Consider the following 19,282-nt stretch of genomic DNA (forward strand, 5'->3'; position numbering starts at 1 on the left):
AAGGGAAGGGAAGGGAAGGGTAGGGAAAAGAAAGGGAAAGGGGAAAGAAAGGGAATGGGGAAAGGAAAGGGGAAGGAAAGAGAAAAGGAAAGGAAAGGAAGAAAAAAGAAAAAAAGAAGAAAAGAAAGAAAGAAAAAGACAAGCCAGCTAGATGATTCATAACTAAAACCACATATGTATTTGAACAGAAAGCAGAGAAGTGGGCAGCTTTCTGGATCTCCCTAAGCCATGTGGTGAAGCAAAAAAGTCAATAGCTCCAGGAACACTAGTACCTGCATCCAAGTCCTGACTGTGCTGCTTGCTTCACCCAGACCTGGCTGCCTTACCTGGAAACTAATTTCCACCAAGGAAACACTGAGGCTTAAGAAGAAATAGAGCATCGTATATATAATGGGCTCTGAATAAATAAGTTGTATAAACTCCTCACTCCCCCTAATACACATACACACACACTTTTATTTTGTGTTGCATTTGTTTTCTTTCACTGTTCTCAAATACTGAATTTTATAAATGCTAACTTATCCAGGACTCACCTCTATTAAGCTCCATAGCAATTGTGGTAAACCAAGCATGACTATGGTAACCCACAGAACACATCCTGCTACACTGTCGAAACACCATAATTCACAGAACAGCTTTTAGATTCCTTCCTCTCAAAACACGTTCTTCCATCCAACGTCAGCCATGCTTATCTTTCTTCTACCTCCAGAAAGACTCTAGTGACTCTGTAGAGCCCTTCTGACATTGTATATATTCCTCTTACTCATGTGCAGTATTTCCAGAGACTTTCACATACACCGTTTGAGAATAAGGAAATGGTGCTCTTCAGGCCTGGAATCCAAGAGGCCAATTTATCTTTAACAAGTGGCACTAACCTGGAGCTATATAGCCAGGAGCTGCTGTAGCCCCGACGAATGCTCCTCTTGTCAGAGCTCCTCTTCCTCTGCCCCGAACTGCCTGGACTGCTGCAGATACTGCTGTATTCACAACACCCTTTGCCTGTAGTAACAACAACAACGTCATCATTGAGAGAAAGAGCTTTCAGCCTATCACCTACTACGGGGCTTCAGCTGACGCGGTAAACCACCTGTGGTTAGACTCTTCTGTTGGCCATCTGCAAAAAAGAAATGACACCTACACCTTAAAAAACTATTCTGGCTTCTTCTTCCTCGGGAAAACACCAAATGCCCAGGGCTAGGAGTGCGAGGCAGCTTCCGTGGAGGATCCGGCAGCGGGCTTAGGGGCCACGGTCGGTCGTGGTCAAGGCCGCGGGGGCTCGTGGAGGTAAAGCCGAAGACAAGGAGTGGATCCCCGTCACCAAGCTGGGCTGCCTGGTTAAGGACATGAAGATCAAGTCCTTGGAGATTTATCTGTTCTCCCTGCCCATTAAGGAGTCCAAGATTATTGACTTTTTCCTGGGTGCATCACTAAAGGATGAGGTTCTCAAGACCAGGCCAGTGCAGAAGCAGACACGGGCTGGCCAGCAGACCAGGTTCAAGGCTTTTGTCGCTATTGGGGACTACAATGGTCACGTTGGTCTTGGTGGTAAGTGCTCCAAGGAGGTAGTCACTGCTATCCGAGGTGCCATCATTTTAGCCAAGCTTTCTATCGTCCCTGTGCGAAGAGGCTACTGGAGGAACTAGACTGGCAAGCCACACACTGTTCCATGCAAGGTGACAGGCCGCTGTGGCTCTGTTTTGGTGCGGCTCATCCCTGCCCCCAGAGGCACTGGCACTGTCTCAGCTCCTGTGCCCAAGAAGCTACTGATGATGGCCGGTATTGATGACTGCTACACATCAGCCAGGGGGCTGTACTGCCACCCTGGGCAACTTTGCCAAGGCAACTTTTGATGCCATTTCCAAGACCTACAGCTACCTGACACCTGATCTCTGGAAAGAAACTGTGTTCACCAAGTCTCATCACGAATTCACTGGTCATCTTGTGAAAACCCACACCAGAGTGTTTGTTCAGAGAACCCAGGCTCCAGCTGTGGCTACCACATAAGGGTTTTTACAAGAAAAATAAAGTGGATTAATTCTGTTTAAAAAACAAACAAAAAAAAACAAAAACAAAACAAACAAAAAAAAAACTATTCTGTCTGGACCCAGGGGACCTGCTCAAACTATGGCACCAGGCAAGGACAATGCATGCAGTAAACTTCGAACCCCGACCTAGATCTAGCCGATGGACAGGATATTCTCCACAGTTGAGTGGAAAGTGGGGTCTGACTTTCACATGAACTCTGGTGCCCCATATTTGACCTCCCCTGGATGGGGAGGCTTGGCGGCACTCAGAGGAAAGATAGCAGGCTACCAAGAAGAGACTTGGTACCCTATGAGCATATACAGGGGGAGGAAGTCCTCCTCAGTCACAGTCATAGGGGAGAGGAGTAAGGGGAAAATGGGAGGGAGGGAGGAGTGGGAAGATACAAGGGATGGGATGATAATTGAGATGTAATATGAATAAATTAATAAAATACATTTAAAAAACTATTCTGAACAATGTGCTGACACATTGAAATATTTGAGTAACTGTTTCACTAGTGAGTTACCCAGGAAATAGTTAATTTTCAATATATAAATCCGAGTGGTCAAAGTACACCCAGTCATTTTAGATCTGACTAAAGTAATTATAGACACCTGACACATTGGTTTAAAAACCACTGAATTCCCAGCCACAAGCACCAAATATTTTTGCAATACACTACGTAGAATTATCTGTGAACCTGAGCAAGGTGTGTTGAGTTTTTTTTTGTTTTTTAAATAGAGTAAGACAGGAAGACCAAAGATGCAGGTGCCACTCACTTATCTATGAGGTCCTGGGATTTCTTTGAGCCTGTTTCTTCTGTCCTATGTACACATGTGCCTGTGTCTGTATGTATTAATCATTAAGTAAAACACTACCTGAATCCTCAATTTGCTTCAAATGCCATGTATCACTGATGATATCACATCCTCTCTCTCAGGCAATCTCCACTATTAATTGTAAAATAAGAATAAGACCTAGCTTGTTTCTCTTATATTAGAAGCAGCAGCAATTGGTAAAATAAATTATCAATATCCCCTTTCCCCACATGAAACATTTCTTTTTTCTTGTCTACACAGAGTAACCTAGGAATATTAATGTCCCTTGGAGTGCATTTCTTAGATTGGTTTTCCCTGTGTAGCCACATGGAAAATGCAGTTGCTTTTCCTATTTCATCATTTGGGTTTTTGTTTTGTTTTCATTTGTTTTGGAACTCATTATATAGCCAGGCTAGCCTTGAACTCACAGATCCTCCTGCATCAGTCAAGTACAATGGGTTTCATCATCACATTTTATATATACTTTGCTCCTCTTCTAATGCCCTCTTTTCCTTCCCACAGTAGTGCCTTCTTCATCAATTAAATATTTAACTACCTAATCAGTTTTTTTTCTTAATCAGTTTTTTATTTTTAGTGTTTTAATTTTCTTCTTTGTAAAATGTAATGGTACGAACTTACCCTACGCCAAATAACCTAAATATAATATTTCATTAAAGCACAACTAGTCTAAGTTCCTTTCATTAGTCTAAACAATGTATTTGTTTTTATCACATAATTATTCAGACATTAGTATCACCACCAGTACTCACTGTGAAGAAGACAGTATGTCTTATATTTTACTCACATTATCTTATCCCCTCATAATTATGTACCTAATTGAGACCTAAAATATTAAAAATTGTCTTTGTAATACAAAAATTAAGGGGTAGAAAAACCTTATGCTTAATACATGTAATTTAGAGGCCATCTTTTCCTAATAGCTTATAAAGATCCTTGGTATCCAGTGGCATTGACATTCCCAAAGCAGGAGTCTGCACAGACAACACTGTCATGCTTTATACTGCACTCACACTTCACCTCGCCCCTTTCCCCTCTCCCCCTTCCCCCTCTCCCCCTTCCCCCCTCTCCCCCTTCCCCCCTCTCCCCCTTCTCTCCTCTCCCCCTTCAATCCCTTCCCCCAACCTTAAAAGGACATGGTAGTAAGAGAGTAGAAGGGTGGTACCTCTGGGTAGTCAGGCAATATTTTGACCTGGACAAATATTCATATTAGAAAGCCCAAATCACCTCCACTCCTCACTGTACCAACAATGACTTCACTCTCCATAAAGTATGGGCATAAACCAAAAAGTCCACTGAACAGAGAAGTACTGCCTTAATATACATTACTCACATCCTATCCCAAAGAAAAAGCTTCCAAGTCATTAAGAATAAACAATTTCAGCTCGATGGTGGGGGTGCACACCTTTAATCCCAGAACTTTGGAGGCAGAGACAAGCAGATCTCTGAGTTTAGGCCTTCCTAGTCTACAGAGAGGTAGTTTCAGGAAAGCTAGGGCTAAACAGAGAAACCCTGCTGGGAGCTGGGGGGTAGGGCAAATTAATTAATTAATTAATTAATTAATTAATTCAGAAGAAGCTAGAGTGGCACACAACCAGCCTTGACAGAAATTGCAGGGTCGTTTCAATAGATACAGCAAAGGCTTCTGATAACATTCATTTCTTCATGATTAAAAAAATGTCCACCTGACTTGCCTTGGGCTGGGACCTCTGGCTGCTGTGCTGAGGTCAGTGACAAGAAAGTAACCGCTCACCTGAGGCAGCACTCAAGAGAGTAGGCCCTGTGCCTCACCCAGACAGCACAGCGAAGCTGACCCTGATGGCAGAGGTGAGTGAGCCAGCCTCAAAGGCGTGGAGCTGATGCCGCCTCTAGCAATCTGCAGAACTGGTCATTGGGTTGTGAAAACAGAAGAGCTGTCCCTGGTAGAGGGGGCACAGGTAAAGCTGGCCCCAGGGATGTGAACACAGAAGAAGTGACCCTGCTTTCTGCCTATAGCAGCATTGGGTGCCCTAGCTGAAACAGTGGTGCAGAGGTCACCCTGGTGGTGCAGATAACCACTCAGGCCCAGACTCAGGCCTTTGAGTTGGCCTACCCAAAATCTACATCATCTGTGCACTGTTGGGGCACGTGAAAGGGCTGGTCCTGCTGATCCAAAGGGCAACAACAGGATAACCAGAGGAGGCAGGGTAGGATCCAATATTGATGATGTGACAGAAGCCAGCGACCTCAAAACAGACCAATACTCATTGCAATGAACGTTCACAAGTGAAGGTGTGTGGATAGAAGTGTATACTGTGGGGCACACTGTGACATACTAAGCTTCCATGACAACATGTTTCTATGCTTTGTTGTATGTGTTTTTTATGTTGGTAGGTGGAGGTTACAAAGGCAGAAGGCGAATACAAGGGGATGAGAAGATGAGTAGGACTGGGGTGCATGATGTGAGACTCACAAAGAATCAATAAAAAGTTAAAAAGAAAAAAAAATCCAAAAGAGAGCCAATGAAATGGCTTAAGCAGGTAAGAGTAACTGCCACTGATCCTGATGACCTGAGTTAGAGATTCAAAGCCCACATAGTATAGAATAGAAGCAATTTCTCTAAGTTGTCCTAACTTCACATGCATACCTTCATGTGTATGTCTGCTACAGCAATAAATAAGTTAAAAATAATGATAAAAAAATAAAATTAAGCCTCAAAGAAACTAGGAATAGAAAGAACATACATCAAGACAACAAATGCTATATACAAGAAACTTATAGCTGACACTATACTAAACATAGAAAAAAATCAGAAATGAGGTAGGTTCCTATTTTTTTCTGTTATTTAATATAGTGCTCAAAGTCCTACTTAGAGCAGTAAAGATAAGAAGGGGTTTTGGGGTGGGGGAACAACAGAAATCAAATAACCCTAAATTGCCAACAAGATCCTATACTTAAAACACCCTAAAGAAAAGACAAGTTAAATCTTATAAACACTCTCAGAAAAGTGGCAGAATATAAAATTAACAAATAAAACTTGGTAAATTTTCTATATAAAATTAACACATTTGTCAAGAATAACATCCAATTTTTAAACAGCTTCTAACTAAAATACCTAGAAATAAACTTAATCAGAGGTTAACAATCTCTATAGTGAACTTTAAGACTGGAAGCATGGTAATAGCTCACCTCTAATTACACTGTGGAGCCATAGTAGCATCAACAGCATGGCACTAGCACAAAACAGCATACAGATCAATGGACTAAACTAGAAGACCTAGAAATAAGCCTACACAGCTACAGCCACTGTTGTTTGTCAAAGGTATAAAAATCATACATTGTAAAAAAAAAAAAAAAAAAAAAAGACAACCCTATCAACAAAGAAAAAGGATATCCATATAGAGGAATGAAACAAAGGACCAATTTCTCACCCAAACCAAAAACAAACAAAATCCTAAAATGGATCAAAGAATTTAAAGAAAGATCAGAAATTCTGCTGCTAAAGGGAAAAATGTTGGACAAAACAGGAACCAGCAAGGGCTTTCTAAAAGGAGCTCAAATGACATAGGAAATAAACTCAAGAATGGGCAAATTGGAGTTGCATGAGATTAAAAAGCTCCCACTACACAACAGAAAAACTGTCATCAAAATGATGCTAAGACATTGTGCACAATGGGAGAAAAGTCTTGGCCAACTACACATCAGACAGGAGAATTATCAATAATTTATAATAATAATTTTTAAAACCTCCAAAAATTAAATACCAAAAATATTTTTTCACTCAAAAAATAGGCTAATGAATTGAAGGCTCTCAAAGGAAAAAATGTAAATGGCTGTAAGTGTTTTAAATAATGTCCAACACATCCTTAACCACCAGAGAACAAGTACACTGAAGTTTTATCTCACCCAGGTCAGAAAAACTACTGTCAAAAAAACAGGGAAGGGGAAGGGAGAGGAGGGGAGGAGAGATGGGGAGGGAGAAGAGAAAAGAAAGCTGGACATACAGCTAAGTGGTAGAGTGTCTGTCCTGCAAGCCCAAGGTCCTCAGATTTGCCCACCAGTTTGGTCCTACCACCTAATAATACACATGCAAACAAGAAATTCCAGCAAGAATATAGATTAAGAATCTTTATACATGGGGCTTAGAGAAATGGCTCAGTGTTTGAGAGCACTGCCTGTTCCGCTATAGGACCCAGGTTCAATTCCCAGCATCCTCCTGGCAGTTCACAACTGTCTATAACTCACTTCTAGGGGATTCAAAGCACCAGGTATATACATGGTACAAATATATATGCAAGCAAGCAAAATACCCATATATATATATATATATAAAGCCAATTTTTTTAAAAAGAAGAATCTTTATTCACTGCTGGTGGGGATGTAAATTTGGTAGCTACTATGGAAATCATTTGAAGGTTCCTCAATAAACTAAAATTGGAACTACAATATATATAACACAGCAACACCATTCCTATAGGTATACACCCAAAGAATTCTAAATTCTAAATCTATATATTACCAAAGATACTTGCACACCAATATCTACTGTTACAGCATCAATAGTTGAAACACAGAATTAGCTTAGAAGTTCAACACATAAGAATAAAGACAATGTGATGGATATGTGTGTACACACACACACACACACACACACACACACACACACACACACACACACGGAGTAGATTTTATTTAGCTGTAAATAAGATGAAATTATGGTATTTCAGAAAAATGGATGGAACTGGAGATATTGTGTTATGCAAAATAAGACCATTTGGAAGAAGGAAAGGTACCAGCAGTGGAGAAGAGGATTGGAGCACAGATGGCAATGGCTGGGAGAAAAAGTACAATGACTAACATGTATATAAATGTCACTATGAAACCCATTACCTTATATATCAACTAAAAATACACTGGAGGTGGGGAAATAGCTCAGCAGTTAAAGGTGCTAGCTGCTCTGAGTTTCACTCCCAGTATCTACTTCCGGTGACTCACAACTGCCTATGCCATCTGCAACTCCAGCTTCAGGGAACTCCACGCCCTATTCTGGGCTCTGTATACCTATACAAATGTGGCATACATTCAGGGACACACAACTATACATGCAGCCCTGACTGGTTTGTAACTTGATATGTAGACTAGGCTGACCTGAAACTCACAGGGACCTATCTGCCTGCCTCGTTTCCCAAGTGCTGGGTTTAAAACAATAAAACTTAAGGAAATGGTAAAGCAGCAAGTAAGTAGGAAATTTGAGAGTATTACAAAGCTTGCTTAACTCATACCTGAGGAATGATCTTCTTTTTCTTATTATTTGCCGCATTGGGTCCAGAAAACAACTTCTCCAGAGCAGCTAATGCTGCACTTGCCTTGGCCACTTTCTTGTTTGGACCTGCACCTCTGAATTTCTGTCCATCTACTTCTACCTGAAATTTAAAATAGCACTCTTTACAGTTATCTCAAACAACTCCCTCTGTGTGGTTTTAATTCGAAGATATCACAGGGCTGGACACACAGTTCAGCTATTAAAAGCACTTGATGCTCTTGCAGAGGACTGAGGTTCAATTCTCAGCACTCACATTGTGGCTCGCAACCATCTGTAACTAGTGTGAGGGGATCCAACAAGCAGACCAATAATACACATACAGACATGCAGGAAAAACATTAGTAAATACACCAATCTAAAAAGTAAGGTTTAAAAAAAAAATCATAAGGTAGAGAATACCCAAATAGTGCTCTTAAAATTACAAGATTCTAAAATGCTTTTTATTATCTGATCTCTGTGAGATTAAAAAAACTAAAATAAGGTGGGCATATATCTAGGGACACACCTCCATTACAAAGCGCTTGTCATGGCTTCCACCAGTCTCTGAGATGAGTTCATACTTGAGACCTCTTCTTTTTTCATTGAGTTCCATCACAGGATTTTTACCACTTGCTGTGAGGATAGGACCCTGAGTTCTTACCTAAAAGGGACAAGGAAGAAAGAGAGGTTGAATCAAGACCTCTGAACACTAAATTTCTTTTTTTTTTAAAGATGTATTTGTTTGTTTGTTTGTTTGTTTATTATACAGTGCTTTGGCTACATATACACCTGCAGGCCAGAAGAAAGCATCAGATCACATTATAGATGGTTGTGAGCCACCATGTGGGTGCTGGGAATTGAACTCAGGACCTCTGGATGAGCAGTCAGTGCCCTTAACCTCTTGAGTCATCTCTCCAGCCCCAATTTTCTTTTTAATGTAATTATGCTAAAAAGGTAAACTCATTAAGTCTACTTTAAAACATGTAAGGGCTAAAATGAATCTCCTGAGGAAACTGTAAGCAGTAGTACTGTTGTCGTCTCAAGCACCTGCTTTTGAAGTAGGACAGCTCCGTTCAAAATTCCAAGGTCTGAGTTACATTGTTCCTGTTCTGACACTGCGGGTAACTAACAAAGCAGAGACAACAAGTGGAATTTGCTTGATGTCTTGATGGTTTACTGTTTTTTATCTTTATGTATGCAAGAAATAACTAAGCTTTGCATGTGGGAGGCAAGTGTTTCTATAAGCCTCTCAGTCCCTCTAAACATACCTGAAGACACCTAATGTAAAAACAAGAGGCTATAAAACTATGGATTCTGGGGGCTGGAGAGATGCTCAGAGGTTAAGAGCACTAGCTGCTCTTGCCAAGGTCCTGAGTTCAATTCCTAGCAACCATGCCATCTACAATGAGGTCTGGTGCCCTCTTCTAGCCTCAGCTGTACATGCAGACACAACAGTGTATACACTATAAATAAATAAATCTTGTTTAAAAATCCTATGGGTTCTGAAGTTTAGAAATAACAATAAACGCAGTCATTCCCTGGTCCCATCACTGTGAAATTGTGTGCGCCTGCTGTGGAAACACAGGAGAGAGTATCACCTTCTGTTTTGGGCTGTTGAGATAAAATCTCACTTTTTGAGAATCTTTATCTCTGTAGGTCTGCTATGTGTATGTGTTTCCTTACTCCCAATAAACACTTTTCTTCAAAAATCGACAATGTAAGCTCTTCCTATTATTCCAAAGCCCACTGTTTAGAGTCAACAAAGGGCTGACCCCAAAGTACCGTACATACCCAGAACTTAGATTCATCCCATTCTATTATCTAGGGTCACCAGTTGACAATTCAGGACTGATTCTTATTCTGAAATAGACAGTGGGAAGTCTACACACTCCTGTGGGATTTACACATTAAATGGTGAATTATGCACACCCTTATGTACCCCAGCTTAGCAGACACTTCAAAAAAGAATCTGTTTCCTCCACTAGATTTTTTTAGGTTTTTATCCTTCGGTTAGTACTGAGTCTTGATACATTATATTTATGGCATTCTAAAAGTTACTTCCATGGCCAGTAAGCTATTAAATTAGGTTGTACCTATTTTTTGCATAGGTATGTTAACAGATTCTTTTTAGATAGAAGATCAAGATGTAAAGCTATGTGCAAATATGGCTGGCTTCATAAATATACTTAGAAATAAATGTGGGCTCAATTAAGGTCAAATAGGCTTATGTTATGGCAATGTCCCTATTATCCCAGCATTTGGGAAGTGGAAGCAGGAGGGTTAGAAGTTCAGTGTCAATGGCAGTGTCAGGGAGTTGGAGGAGGCCAGCCTGGACTACCAGAAGCCCACTCTCAAAAATAAGCAAAACAAAACCAAAAAGCAACAGAGACTCCAGCTGTGTCTCAGTGGCGAAGTTCTTGCCTAACGTGCAGAAGAGTTAGGGATTGATACCTAGCACCACTCAAAGAAATAAAACATAATGTTAGTAATATATGCCTCTATGAGACACAGAGCATTCTTTCCACAGTGCTCACACTACTTAACCCTAATGAAGTAAAGGACACAAGTATACCTCTAAGGTACTGGAGGTCTCAGTTGTAGAATTTCCAGTATTATTGCTTGAGTTTGAAGACACTGTTTCATTTTTGCTTTCATTATCTGATTTTTCATCGGAACTCATACATTCAATATCTGCATCAAAACCTGTTGGGTATCCCATTGCCTGTAAAACCTGTACAAATTCCATTGAAACACAGTTACCCAAAATGAAAAAGGATAGCCTTTTAAAATTCTGATATATAGATTTCAAAATTTGTAACATTTAGTTTCTTAAAACACCTGTAAAAAACAAGAATGGTGCTACATCTGTAAATGCTTGGTTCAGTCCATTCCACATTCCAGGATGGCACTGCATGAAAAGGGGAACACATCCTCAGAGTACTTAGCTTCAAGACTTCAAAAACTCAAGCCTAAAATTGCTGCCAGTTCATTTAATTTGGAGGTAAACAGTAAAGAGAACATATAGCACAGTCAAGCTCAACCAATGGAAGTGGGGGAAGGGGGCACACAGTCAAACAGTTTTTCCCTCCTGAGGGGGGAAAAACTAAACTTGAAAGAAGTGAAGGCTTGAAAGTTTAATCCTATCACTCTCCTATGGTCTTCAATTTCTGTATCTGCAAAAGAAGAAGACTAAGTCAGCAGACTTCTAAATTCTATGTCACAACCATGAGGAAAAACTGGCCAATGAGTAGAATTGAGTTTTTGCTAGTGCTTTGTTCTGTTGTATCTGGTTGGTTCTGTTTGCCTGTAGAGCCACAATTTCCAGCTGTGTTTCTATCCATCTCTCTAAAGGCTTCATAGTTTTATGGTTCTGAGTTTTCTCAGTTTTCTGAAACAAAGCTTTTACAATACTGCCTATCTATGCGTGTATGCAAATATGTGTGCACAAATATGTAAATCACCTTTGACCTCTCCTTCCAGATTAACTGCTTTTATGATAAACAAAAGAAAGAGTTCATTAGTATCTTTTTAAATCTCTTTCAAAGTAGTTAACACCATTTTGAGAGCTACTGATTAAAGCTTTTTTACTTTACTTCAAGGCCTTGCCAGGCTACATACACACTCATCTCTGGGCTATTCTCTCAGCCTTTAATTAAAACAATGTCCGCAGATACAGGGGTAAAGTCTAAAATAAAAGATCAGCTTTCAGTTGCTTGAGTGTGTAAAAGCAATGTGCTATTTCTCCATTATACAAACTGTTTTTAACTGGTGATTCAAAAAGCTGTTACAGTAGACAAATTAAAACAAAACAAACAAAAAAAAAACAGCCATCGCAGAAAATGGTACCTATATAGAACATTTTACTAATATAGATAAAACAGTAATACTCTAAACAAAAAAGGGGGCTTAAGTTGAACCTTGTACAAAGCAATTTTGAAATTAACTCATACAATTCATATACGGAGAACCTGGCATTCTTGTCTCGTCATAAATTCCTTGAGTTAATTTGGCAATAGATAAAAGCCAAGAACTTCTTTTAACATCTTAAGCTCTGAAAATATTCAGGCAGCACTTTACACTAAGAACACTAACATTTGATTAACATTTGGTTAGTCACATCAATATTTCATAGAGAAAATACCTGCTCTGCTGAGTCTTGTTAATAATGCTCTCCCTGAGAAGTCTCACCCAGGACAAGAGCCACGGGTACAAAACTAACATCAGTAATGCCCACCATAGGTCAAAAGCCAAGTATCACCAATAATAAGGCTTGTTTCCTCTAGTATAAAGGCATATAGAGGGATGTAACTCAGAATGAGAGCACTGGTCTAGGACTTAAGAGGACCTACGTTCAAATCTCAGAATCACAGCATGGGAGAGAGTACTTCCCAGATTAACATGGATGATTTAAAACTGCAATGCTAACTATTTAATACCACTTCTTTCTTGGCTTTTCTCACTTGTCTTAAGTCATTTACTTATTAACACAAGTTAAGACAGCAATGCAATTCAGTACATTTACCAATAGTTCTTAAAAGTGATATATTATCTCATGAAGACTACAGTATCCATTATTATTATTGTTATTATTATTATTATGATGATGATGATGATGATGTATACAGTGCTCTGCCTGCACATGTGCCTGCCCACCAGAAGAGGACATCAGATTTCATTATAAGTTGTGAGCAGTCTTGTGGTTGGTGGGAACTAAACTGAGGACCTCTGGAGGAGCCAGTGCTCTTAACCTCTAAGCCATCTCTCCAGCCACCCTCTACCCCACCCCCCTTTTTTAATTTGATTTGGTTTTTCCAGACAGGGTTTCTCTGTTTAGCCCTGGCTGTCCTAGACTCACTCTGTAAACAAGGCTGACTTAGAAGTCACAGAGTTCTATCTGCCTTTGCCTCCTGGGTGCTGAATTAAAGGCGTGGGCTACCACTGCCAAGCTCAGTATCTCTCAATACAAATTGAAATTGTACAAATTGTACTTTCAATACAAATAGATACCTAATAACTCTTTTTAAGTAACAGATAAGGGCTGGAAAGAGCTTCAGCCATTGAGAGCACTGGCTGATCTTACGGAGGACCTGGGTTAGGTTCCCAACACCCATGTGGTGGCTCACAACCACCTGTAACTGGGTCCAGGAAACCCAGCGTTCTCTCCTGACCAACTGCAGGCATGGGCACACATACACACAGACAAAACACTTAGCCACATATAAAAAACACATAAACCTTTAAAATAACTAAAAAAGGCAGACGCATCACTCAGAACTGGAGCTCTTACCTGGCATACATGAAGTCCTTGATTCAATCTAGAGGGAGGGTTGACAGATAAGGGACAGGACTAACAAGAAATTTCAAGTCATTCGCTATCACGCTTCTTCTCTTCTCAGGGTACTAGCACAGGCTACAGAGGTCAGAAGTGAAGAGTTTACAACTCTCTACTTCTTGACCAAACTCTAGCTAGGATCCTAAGGACATTTTTGTTTAAATTAGGCTCCATCCTCAGTCGTTATTTACAATAGCCCATTGCATCAAGAATTCTGCTACATTAAGTTGGTTCTGTTCTTAGCAAATCATTCACAGCATCTGACCAAATCCTCTCATCTCACACAATCTCACATAGAATGTCCAATTACCTTGGCCTGCCTTCAGAAAGAACTCTGCTACTTAGGGACTGAACAGATGGTTCAACAGTTAAAGTTACTTGCTACACAACAGTGAGGACCTGGGTTTGAATCCTAGCACCCATGTAATAAGCACAGAGTAAGTTCCAGGCCAGCCCGGGTTACACACAGAGATCCTGTCTTTGAAAAAAGTCTTCACTCTTTGTCCCCTTCTATACTACCTTTTCTCTACACCAACCACGATTTTCATGAAACGAGTCTGTCAGGGGTACTCTCTCTCTGTCAGGGGTACTCTCTCTCTGTCAGGGGTACTCTCTCTCTGTCAGGAGTACTCTCTCTCTGCCAGGGGTACTCTCTCTCTGTCAGGAGTACTCTCTCTCTGTCAGGGGTACTCTCTCTCTGTCAGGAGTACTCTCTCTCTGTCAGGAGTACTCTCTCTCTGTCAGGGGTACTCTCTCTCTGTCAGGGGTACTCTCTCTCTGTCAGGGGTACTCTCTCTCTGTCAGGGGTACTCTCTGTCAGGGGCTTTTCAGGTAAACGAGTGGCAGAAGGAGAGGGAAGCTGTAGCTGGGTAGCCAAACCACACTTAGGTGGCAGAGACAGAGCTCTAGTTGATTCATTTCTCTTTGATTCTGGAGTGATTTGTCTGAAGAGGTACAGTGCCCTCACCAAGCTACTGAACAGCGGACTGGAAAGATGGACTACAAGGAATTGTATCAAAAGATCTGTCTTCATAAATGCAACACTGTTTCTTGAACTCATTTGTAAATATGTGGATAGCCTTCAGGGATGGCAATTTGGCAATATATTGCTGATACATAATAGAATTCCTGATACATTTTAAAGTGAATTATTCATTAACTTTGGTCCAGTAATTCCACCTCTAGAGTGTATCTTAGAGGATAATCAGCAGGATCAAAAATATGTAAAGCAATAAATTTTTACATCCTAAACAATTACTTCATGATAGCTTGATAAAAATGAATTTTCACCCATCAGTTATTAGAATAAGCTTTGATAGAAAAATAACTTATGTTGAGATAAGCAAAACAATATAAAAATACTTTATGTACATTTTTATATATAACATATAGGTCTAGCTCTTAGAGCCCATTTGTTTTGAGAATTCTCAAGTTTCCATTTTAAAACCCAACATAAAACATATACTAAATTATTTGCCAAATCCCAAGTGAATTCTCAAGTACTACCCTATATTCATATACAGAAACATAAATGGAATAAAGACTAAATAGGCTTGTATCAATTCAGCTTGGGTTTTGCCACCCAGTTAGTACAAACCCTTGTTTACATCAAACAGTAAACATGTTCTTGAATTTTGGAATTGCAAGTTTAAGTAAAAATAAAGCTTGGAAGAAATACACCTACTATATTTAATGTTAAATTATTACTGTATTTCTAACTCTTGGAATTAAGGTTTCACAGATCGTCTAAAGTATAACAGACACACATGACATATAAAAAGAGAAAGAAAAGCCAACTTTTACAAAGCTAGATGCACAATAAAAACTCCCTGAAAAGATTATACTGGCAAGATAAAGGGTACAGGTACCTGCTGCCAAATCTGAGCTTAAACCTTGGATCCCATTAAGTAGAAATAGAGAACAGAATCCCCCAAGTTGTACTGTGACAGTCACACCATCACACGTGTACATCCTCCCCAACACACACACACACACGATAAATATAAAAAAAATTTAACATTAAAACTTTATGAAAACTTCAGAAAGAACTCTTTGCCTCAACACAGAAAGCAAACTCTAGATTATAGCTGCCCAATACACAAACTAGTGTATAAGAATGGGGAAACCCAGAAAGGAACACAGGCTACTTCTGATTACCTCCATATCCCATTGCTGAATACCTATGACAAACCAAATAAACAAACTATCCACAAAGGGTATCCAAAGCGTCAACACTGATTCACTCTGATATTTCATTTCCTCTGAGTGGATGAGCAATCTAGTTGAGTGACCTTCACAATGGGCAGAACTCAACTCTTCACATAGTTTACTTACTACTCAACTGCACATTCTACCCAAACTACAACTAAAGACAAAGAGAAAAAATAAAAAAGAGAGAAAGAGAGGAAGAAAAAAAGCATGAAAGCCATCTACTTCTCAAACACAAATAATAAAAGGGTGCTAACTTGCTCCTCTGGCCCAATACCATTAGAATTATAACATGTTTAAGATGTGTGCTTACACACCTCTAAAATGTGTAAAAGAGCAAACTGAGAAACCATAAGGCTACAAGTCCCCCATGTTTACCAAGTTAGGTTAAAATAATCCATCATGGTATAATATTGTATCACAGCATCAAATAACAATATCATCTAATTCACTGCATTAAAAAAAAAAAACTGCCACTATACCAAGATACCTGCCAATTTTACTGAACTGCAACTTGCTATAAAGCCACTATCATACAGTAAAAGGAGACACTAGCATCCTGTTTTGTGAAGATCTACCCAAGAAGAAATGCCCACTTAACCCTTATACCAATACAACTGTGACTCTCAGAAACCAACTGACTGGTCTTTTATCATAGTTTATTTCACAAGCTTTTCTGTCTCACTTGCTATAGAATTGAGCTTTAAATTTGTGGTTCATTCTCTGAGTATACAGTACAGCTCATTTGCACTAGTGAGTTTTGTTTTGTTTTTGTCATCTTGACACAATCAAGAAAATGTCTCTATAAGAAGTCTGTCAGCAAGTCTGTGGGCTTTGAAAAAAAAAATGTTTGATGTGGGAAGGCCTAGACCAATGGGTGGGGGCAAGCCACCCCTGAGATATTTAAGAAAGCAAACTGAGAAAGCCAGGGGGAGCAAATCAGCAAGCAGCTTATACTTCAGTGGTTTCCTCTCGGTTTCTGCCCTCCCTCCCCTTCATGATGGACTGTATGTAAGTTGTAAGCTGAAATAAACCTTTTCCTGCTCCCATTGATTTTGGTCATGGTCTTTATCACAGCAATAGAAAACAACTAGAATAGTTTCCTAACATTTTTTTAGTCTGATGTCCTGGGTTCTATTCACAGTCTCAAAAATCATACCTAAGCACCAAACTTATAAACAAGGCAGAATAGTTTTTATATTGCTACTATTTTCCTACAGTTCTTTTTTAATCACTATCTAACATACAATATACTTTCCATATATTCATTATATATATCTCCATCTTATTCACATTAAACTCCATAACTCTTAACTTAGCATCTAGCATAGTGCTTCCTCTACTTTAATGGTATTTTAGCAAATGTAATGTCCATGAAAACAGACTAATTCTATTTTACACCATATACTCTTTTGTTTGTTTGTTTGTTTTCAAGCAGAGTTTCTCTGTGTAGCCTTGGCTGTCCTGGACTCACTTTGTAGACTAGGCTGTCCTGGAACTCACAGGGATCTGCCTGCCTCTGCCTCCCGAGTGCTGAGATTAAAGGCGTGCGCCACCACACTCCACTACACCATATACTCTTATATGACAGAATTTAAGTAAAAATCAGTCTTCAATGCACATGCATGATGTGTGACATTTTGGCATTAGTCCACAATAAATAAAATGTATTTATTGAGAGATTCTTTTTTTTTTTTTTGAGAACTTCCTATATGCATGATTGTTCCAAAATCTTCAATATCATTCCCTATAAAAATTCTCAAGAACAGAGCATCACCATGAATAATGTATCATGTATAAATATTACCTTTTCCTCACAAGTATGCTGACAGATTTACTTTCCTTTATTTTCTAAATTGCATACAATCAACAAATATCATGTCACAACAGCAAATGTGATCCATAGGTGAAAAAGCTTCTACATTACTGTCCTTAAAGCCTTAAAGACACGGGTAAGCACTTATCAGAACAAAACAAAGGAAGTCAGTAAAAATACTGTACCTTCACTGCCACATGAAGCTTTGCTGTTTTCTTGGATGGTCCTGAGGCTTCGTATGTTGTGCCATCCACATCTACAGACATTGTGAAGACTGGGGCATGGACTGGGCCAGACTGTGACAAAAGCTTATATTGAAGCCCAGGCCTGATCTGATTTAATCTCATTAGTGCATTCATAAGGTCTATTGCTTTACTATCCAGAACTATGAAAGAAAGAGAAAGCAGATTTAAAATTAACTAGAAAGCCATTTTGCTCCAAACTGTACACCTGTAGCACCTATTAATCACTATAAATCTGCCATGTGATGGTCTGGAAAGATGACTCAGCAGTTGAGAGCACTTGCTGCTGTTGCAGAAGACCTGGGTTCAGTCCCTCACCTACATGGAGGCTCACCACACCAGTAACTACATTGCTAGGTACCTGATGCCTTCTTCTGATCTCTGCAGGCACCAGACATACACATGGTACAAATACATACATGGAGGCAAAATATTCATAGCCATAACATAAATCTAAAGAATGTTTTTAGGTCTTTCACATGTTTAAAAATTTAGTAGTTTTGAAATACAAATACAAATTCACCCCATAAGTAGTCTTCAAATTTTTCATAATAATAGGATGGTAAAAATAATGTCACGTTAATGTATTTGTGAGCACTGATGTCTTAAGTAATGAAACTTAGAAACTCTAATTTCTTCAATTACCAATTTTGTCAACTAAGGTTTATTCTTAAAATTCTAAGTCAATTAAACTCTTTTCTTATTTTTCTGAAGCTATAAACCTTCTAGTTACCACAATAAGAATAAGGATTTACATACTTTTCCTTAAGTTTCGCTTCATCTTCTTATTGGGATCTTTATCATCCCCTAATCCATCTTCAAATGGCCTTTTTAGAGCTGAAGACCCAGCACCTACAAACAATTACAGACCTTCACTGTCAGTTAAAACAATGATCCTATATAATATTTGAGTGTAAAAATCTCAAAAAGAAGTTTTCAGTGATCAATTAAAGTACCATCTTTATAATCTAGAATGTGCAATGTTCTTTTGAAACAATGTATTAACATTTTTGTAAATACCTACATGTATTCAGGTATGCACACGTCTATGTCTATGCTACAATCCGGAAGCTTCTGTCTTCCTAAAATCCATATGCTGAATCTTAATCCCCTATTGCAATGATGAGAAGCAAAATCTTAACGAGCATTAGTGAGCTTGTAAAATATGTCTGAAAGAGACTGCCTCCTCCATAATATGAAGACATAAGGTGCAATCTGTTAGAAATGGGGTATTACCAAGTGCTGGGGCAGTGATAGCGCAGTACTCAGGAAGCACAGACAGGCAGTCACTTTGAGGCCACCCTGCTCTGCATAGTGCATTCCAGAGCAGCCAGAGTACAGAGTGAGACCTGGTCTCAGAAAACAAAAAAGGAAAGAGGAAAGGTCCATTACCAGACACCCAAGCATCAACTCTGCTGGAGCTTTAAGCTTAGACTTCCAGCTTGCGTAACTGTGAGCAATAACCCTTTGTCACTTCTAAGTTACCCAGTCAAAGGTATTTTAGTACAGAGGCCAAACAGACTAGACTGGAATCTATTAGCA

The 19,282-nt window shown here is 39.4% G+C and overlaps 1 protein-coding gene and 1 pseudogene across 7 annotated transcripts in view; one reads left to right on the forward strand and one right to left on the reverse strand.

Moving 5' to 3' along the window:
- The window catches only part of STRBP (spermatid perinuclear RNA binding protein), a 74,710-nt gene that overhangs the window by 19,379 nt on the left and 36,049 nt on the right, over positions 1-19,282 (reverse strand). For all 6 annotated transcript variants that reach the window (XR_014782488.1, XR_014782489.1, XR_014782490.1 and 3 more), the window contains exons 10-15: positions 18,500-18,592; positions 17,684-17,883; positions 10,715-10,873; positions 8,669-8,803; positions 8,123-8,263; positions 876-999 (exon numbers count right to left, since the gene is read on the reverse strand). Coding sequence is in view for 3 of the 6 variants with exons in the window: in XM_084798469.1 (XP_084654595.1) it covers positions 876-999; positions 8,123-8,263; positions 8,669-8,803; positions 10,715-10,873; positions 17,684-17,883; positions 18,500-18,592 (852 nt within the window). In the remaining 3 variants the exon portion in view is untranslated. The remainder of the gene's footprint in view (positions 1-875; positions 1,000-8,122; positions 8,264-8,668; positions 8,804-10,714; positions 10,874-17,683; positions 17,884-18,499; positions 18,593-19,282) is intronic.
- Positions 1,138-3,876, forward strand: LOC311606460 (small ribosomal subunit protein uS5-like; annotated as a pseudogene). Its single transcript has one exon. The product of its transcript is annotated as a small ribosomal subunit protein uS5-like (transcript).

This window comes from Acomys minous, assembly GCF_964271855.1.
Source record: "Acomys minous genome assembly, chromosome: 10".
NCBI classification, from domain to species: domain Eukaryota; kingdom Metazoa; phylum Chordata; class Mammalia; order Rodentia; family Muridae; genus Acomys; species Acomys minous.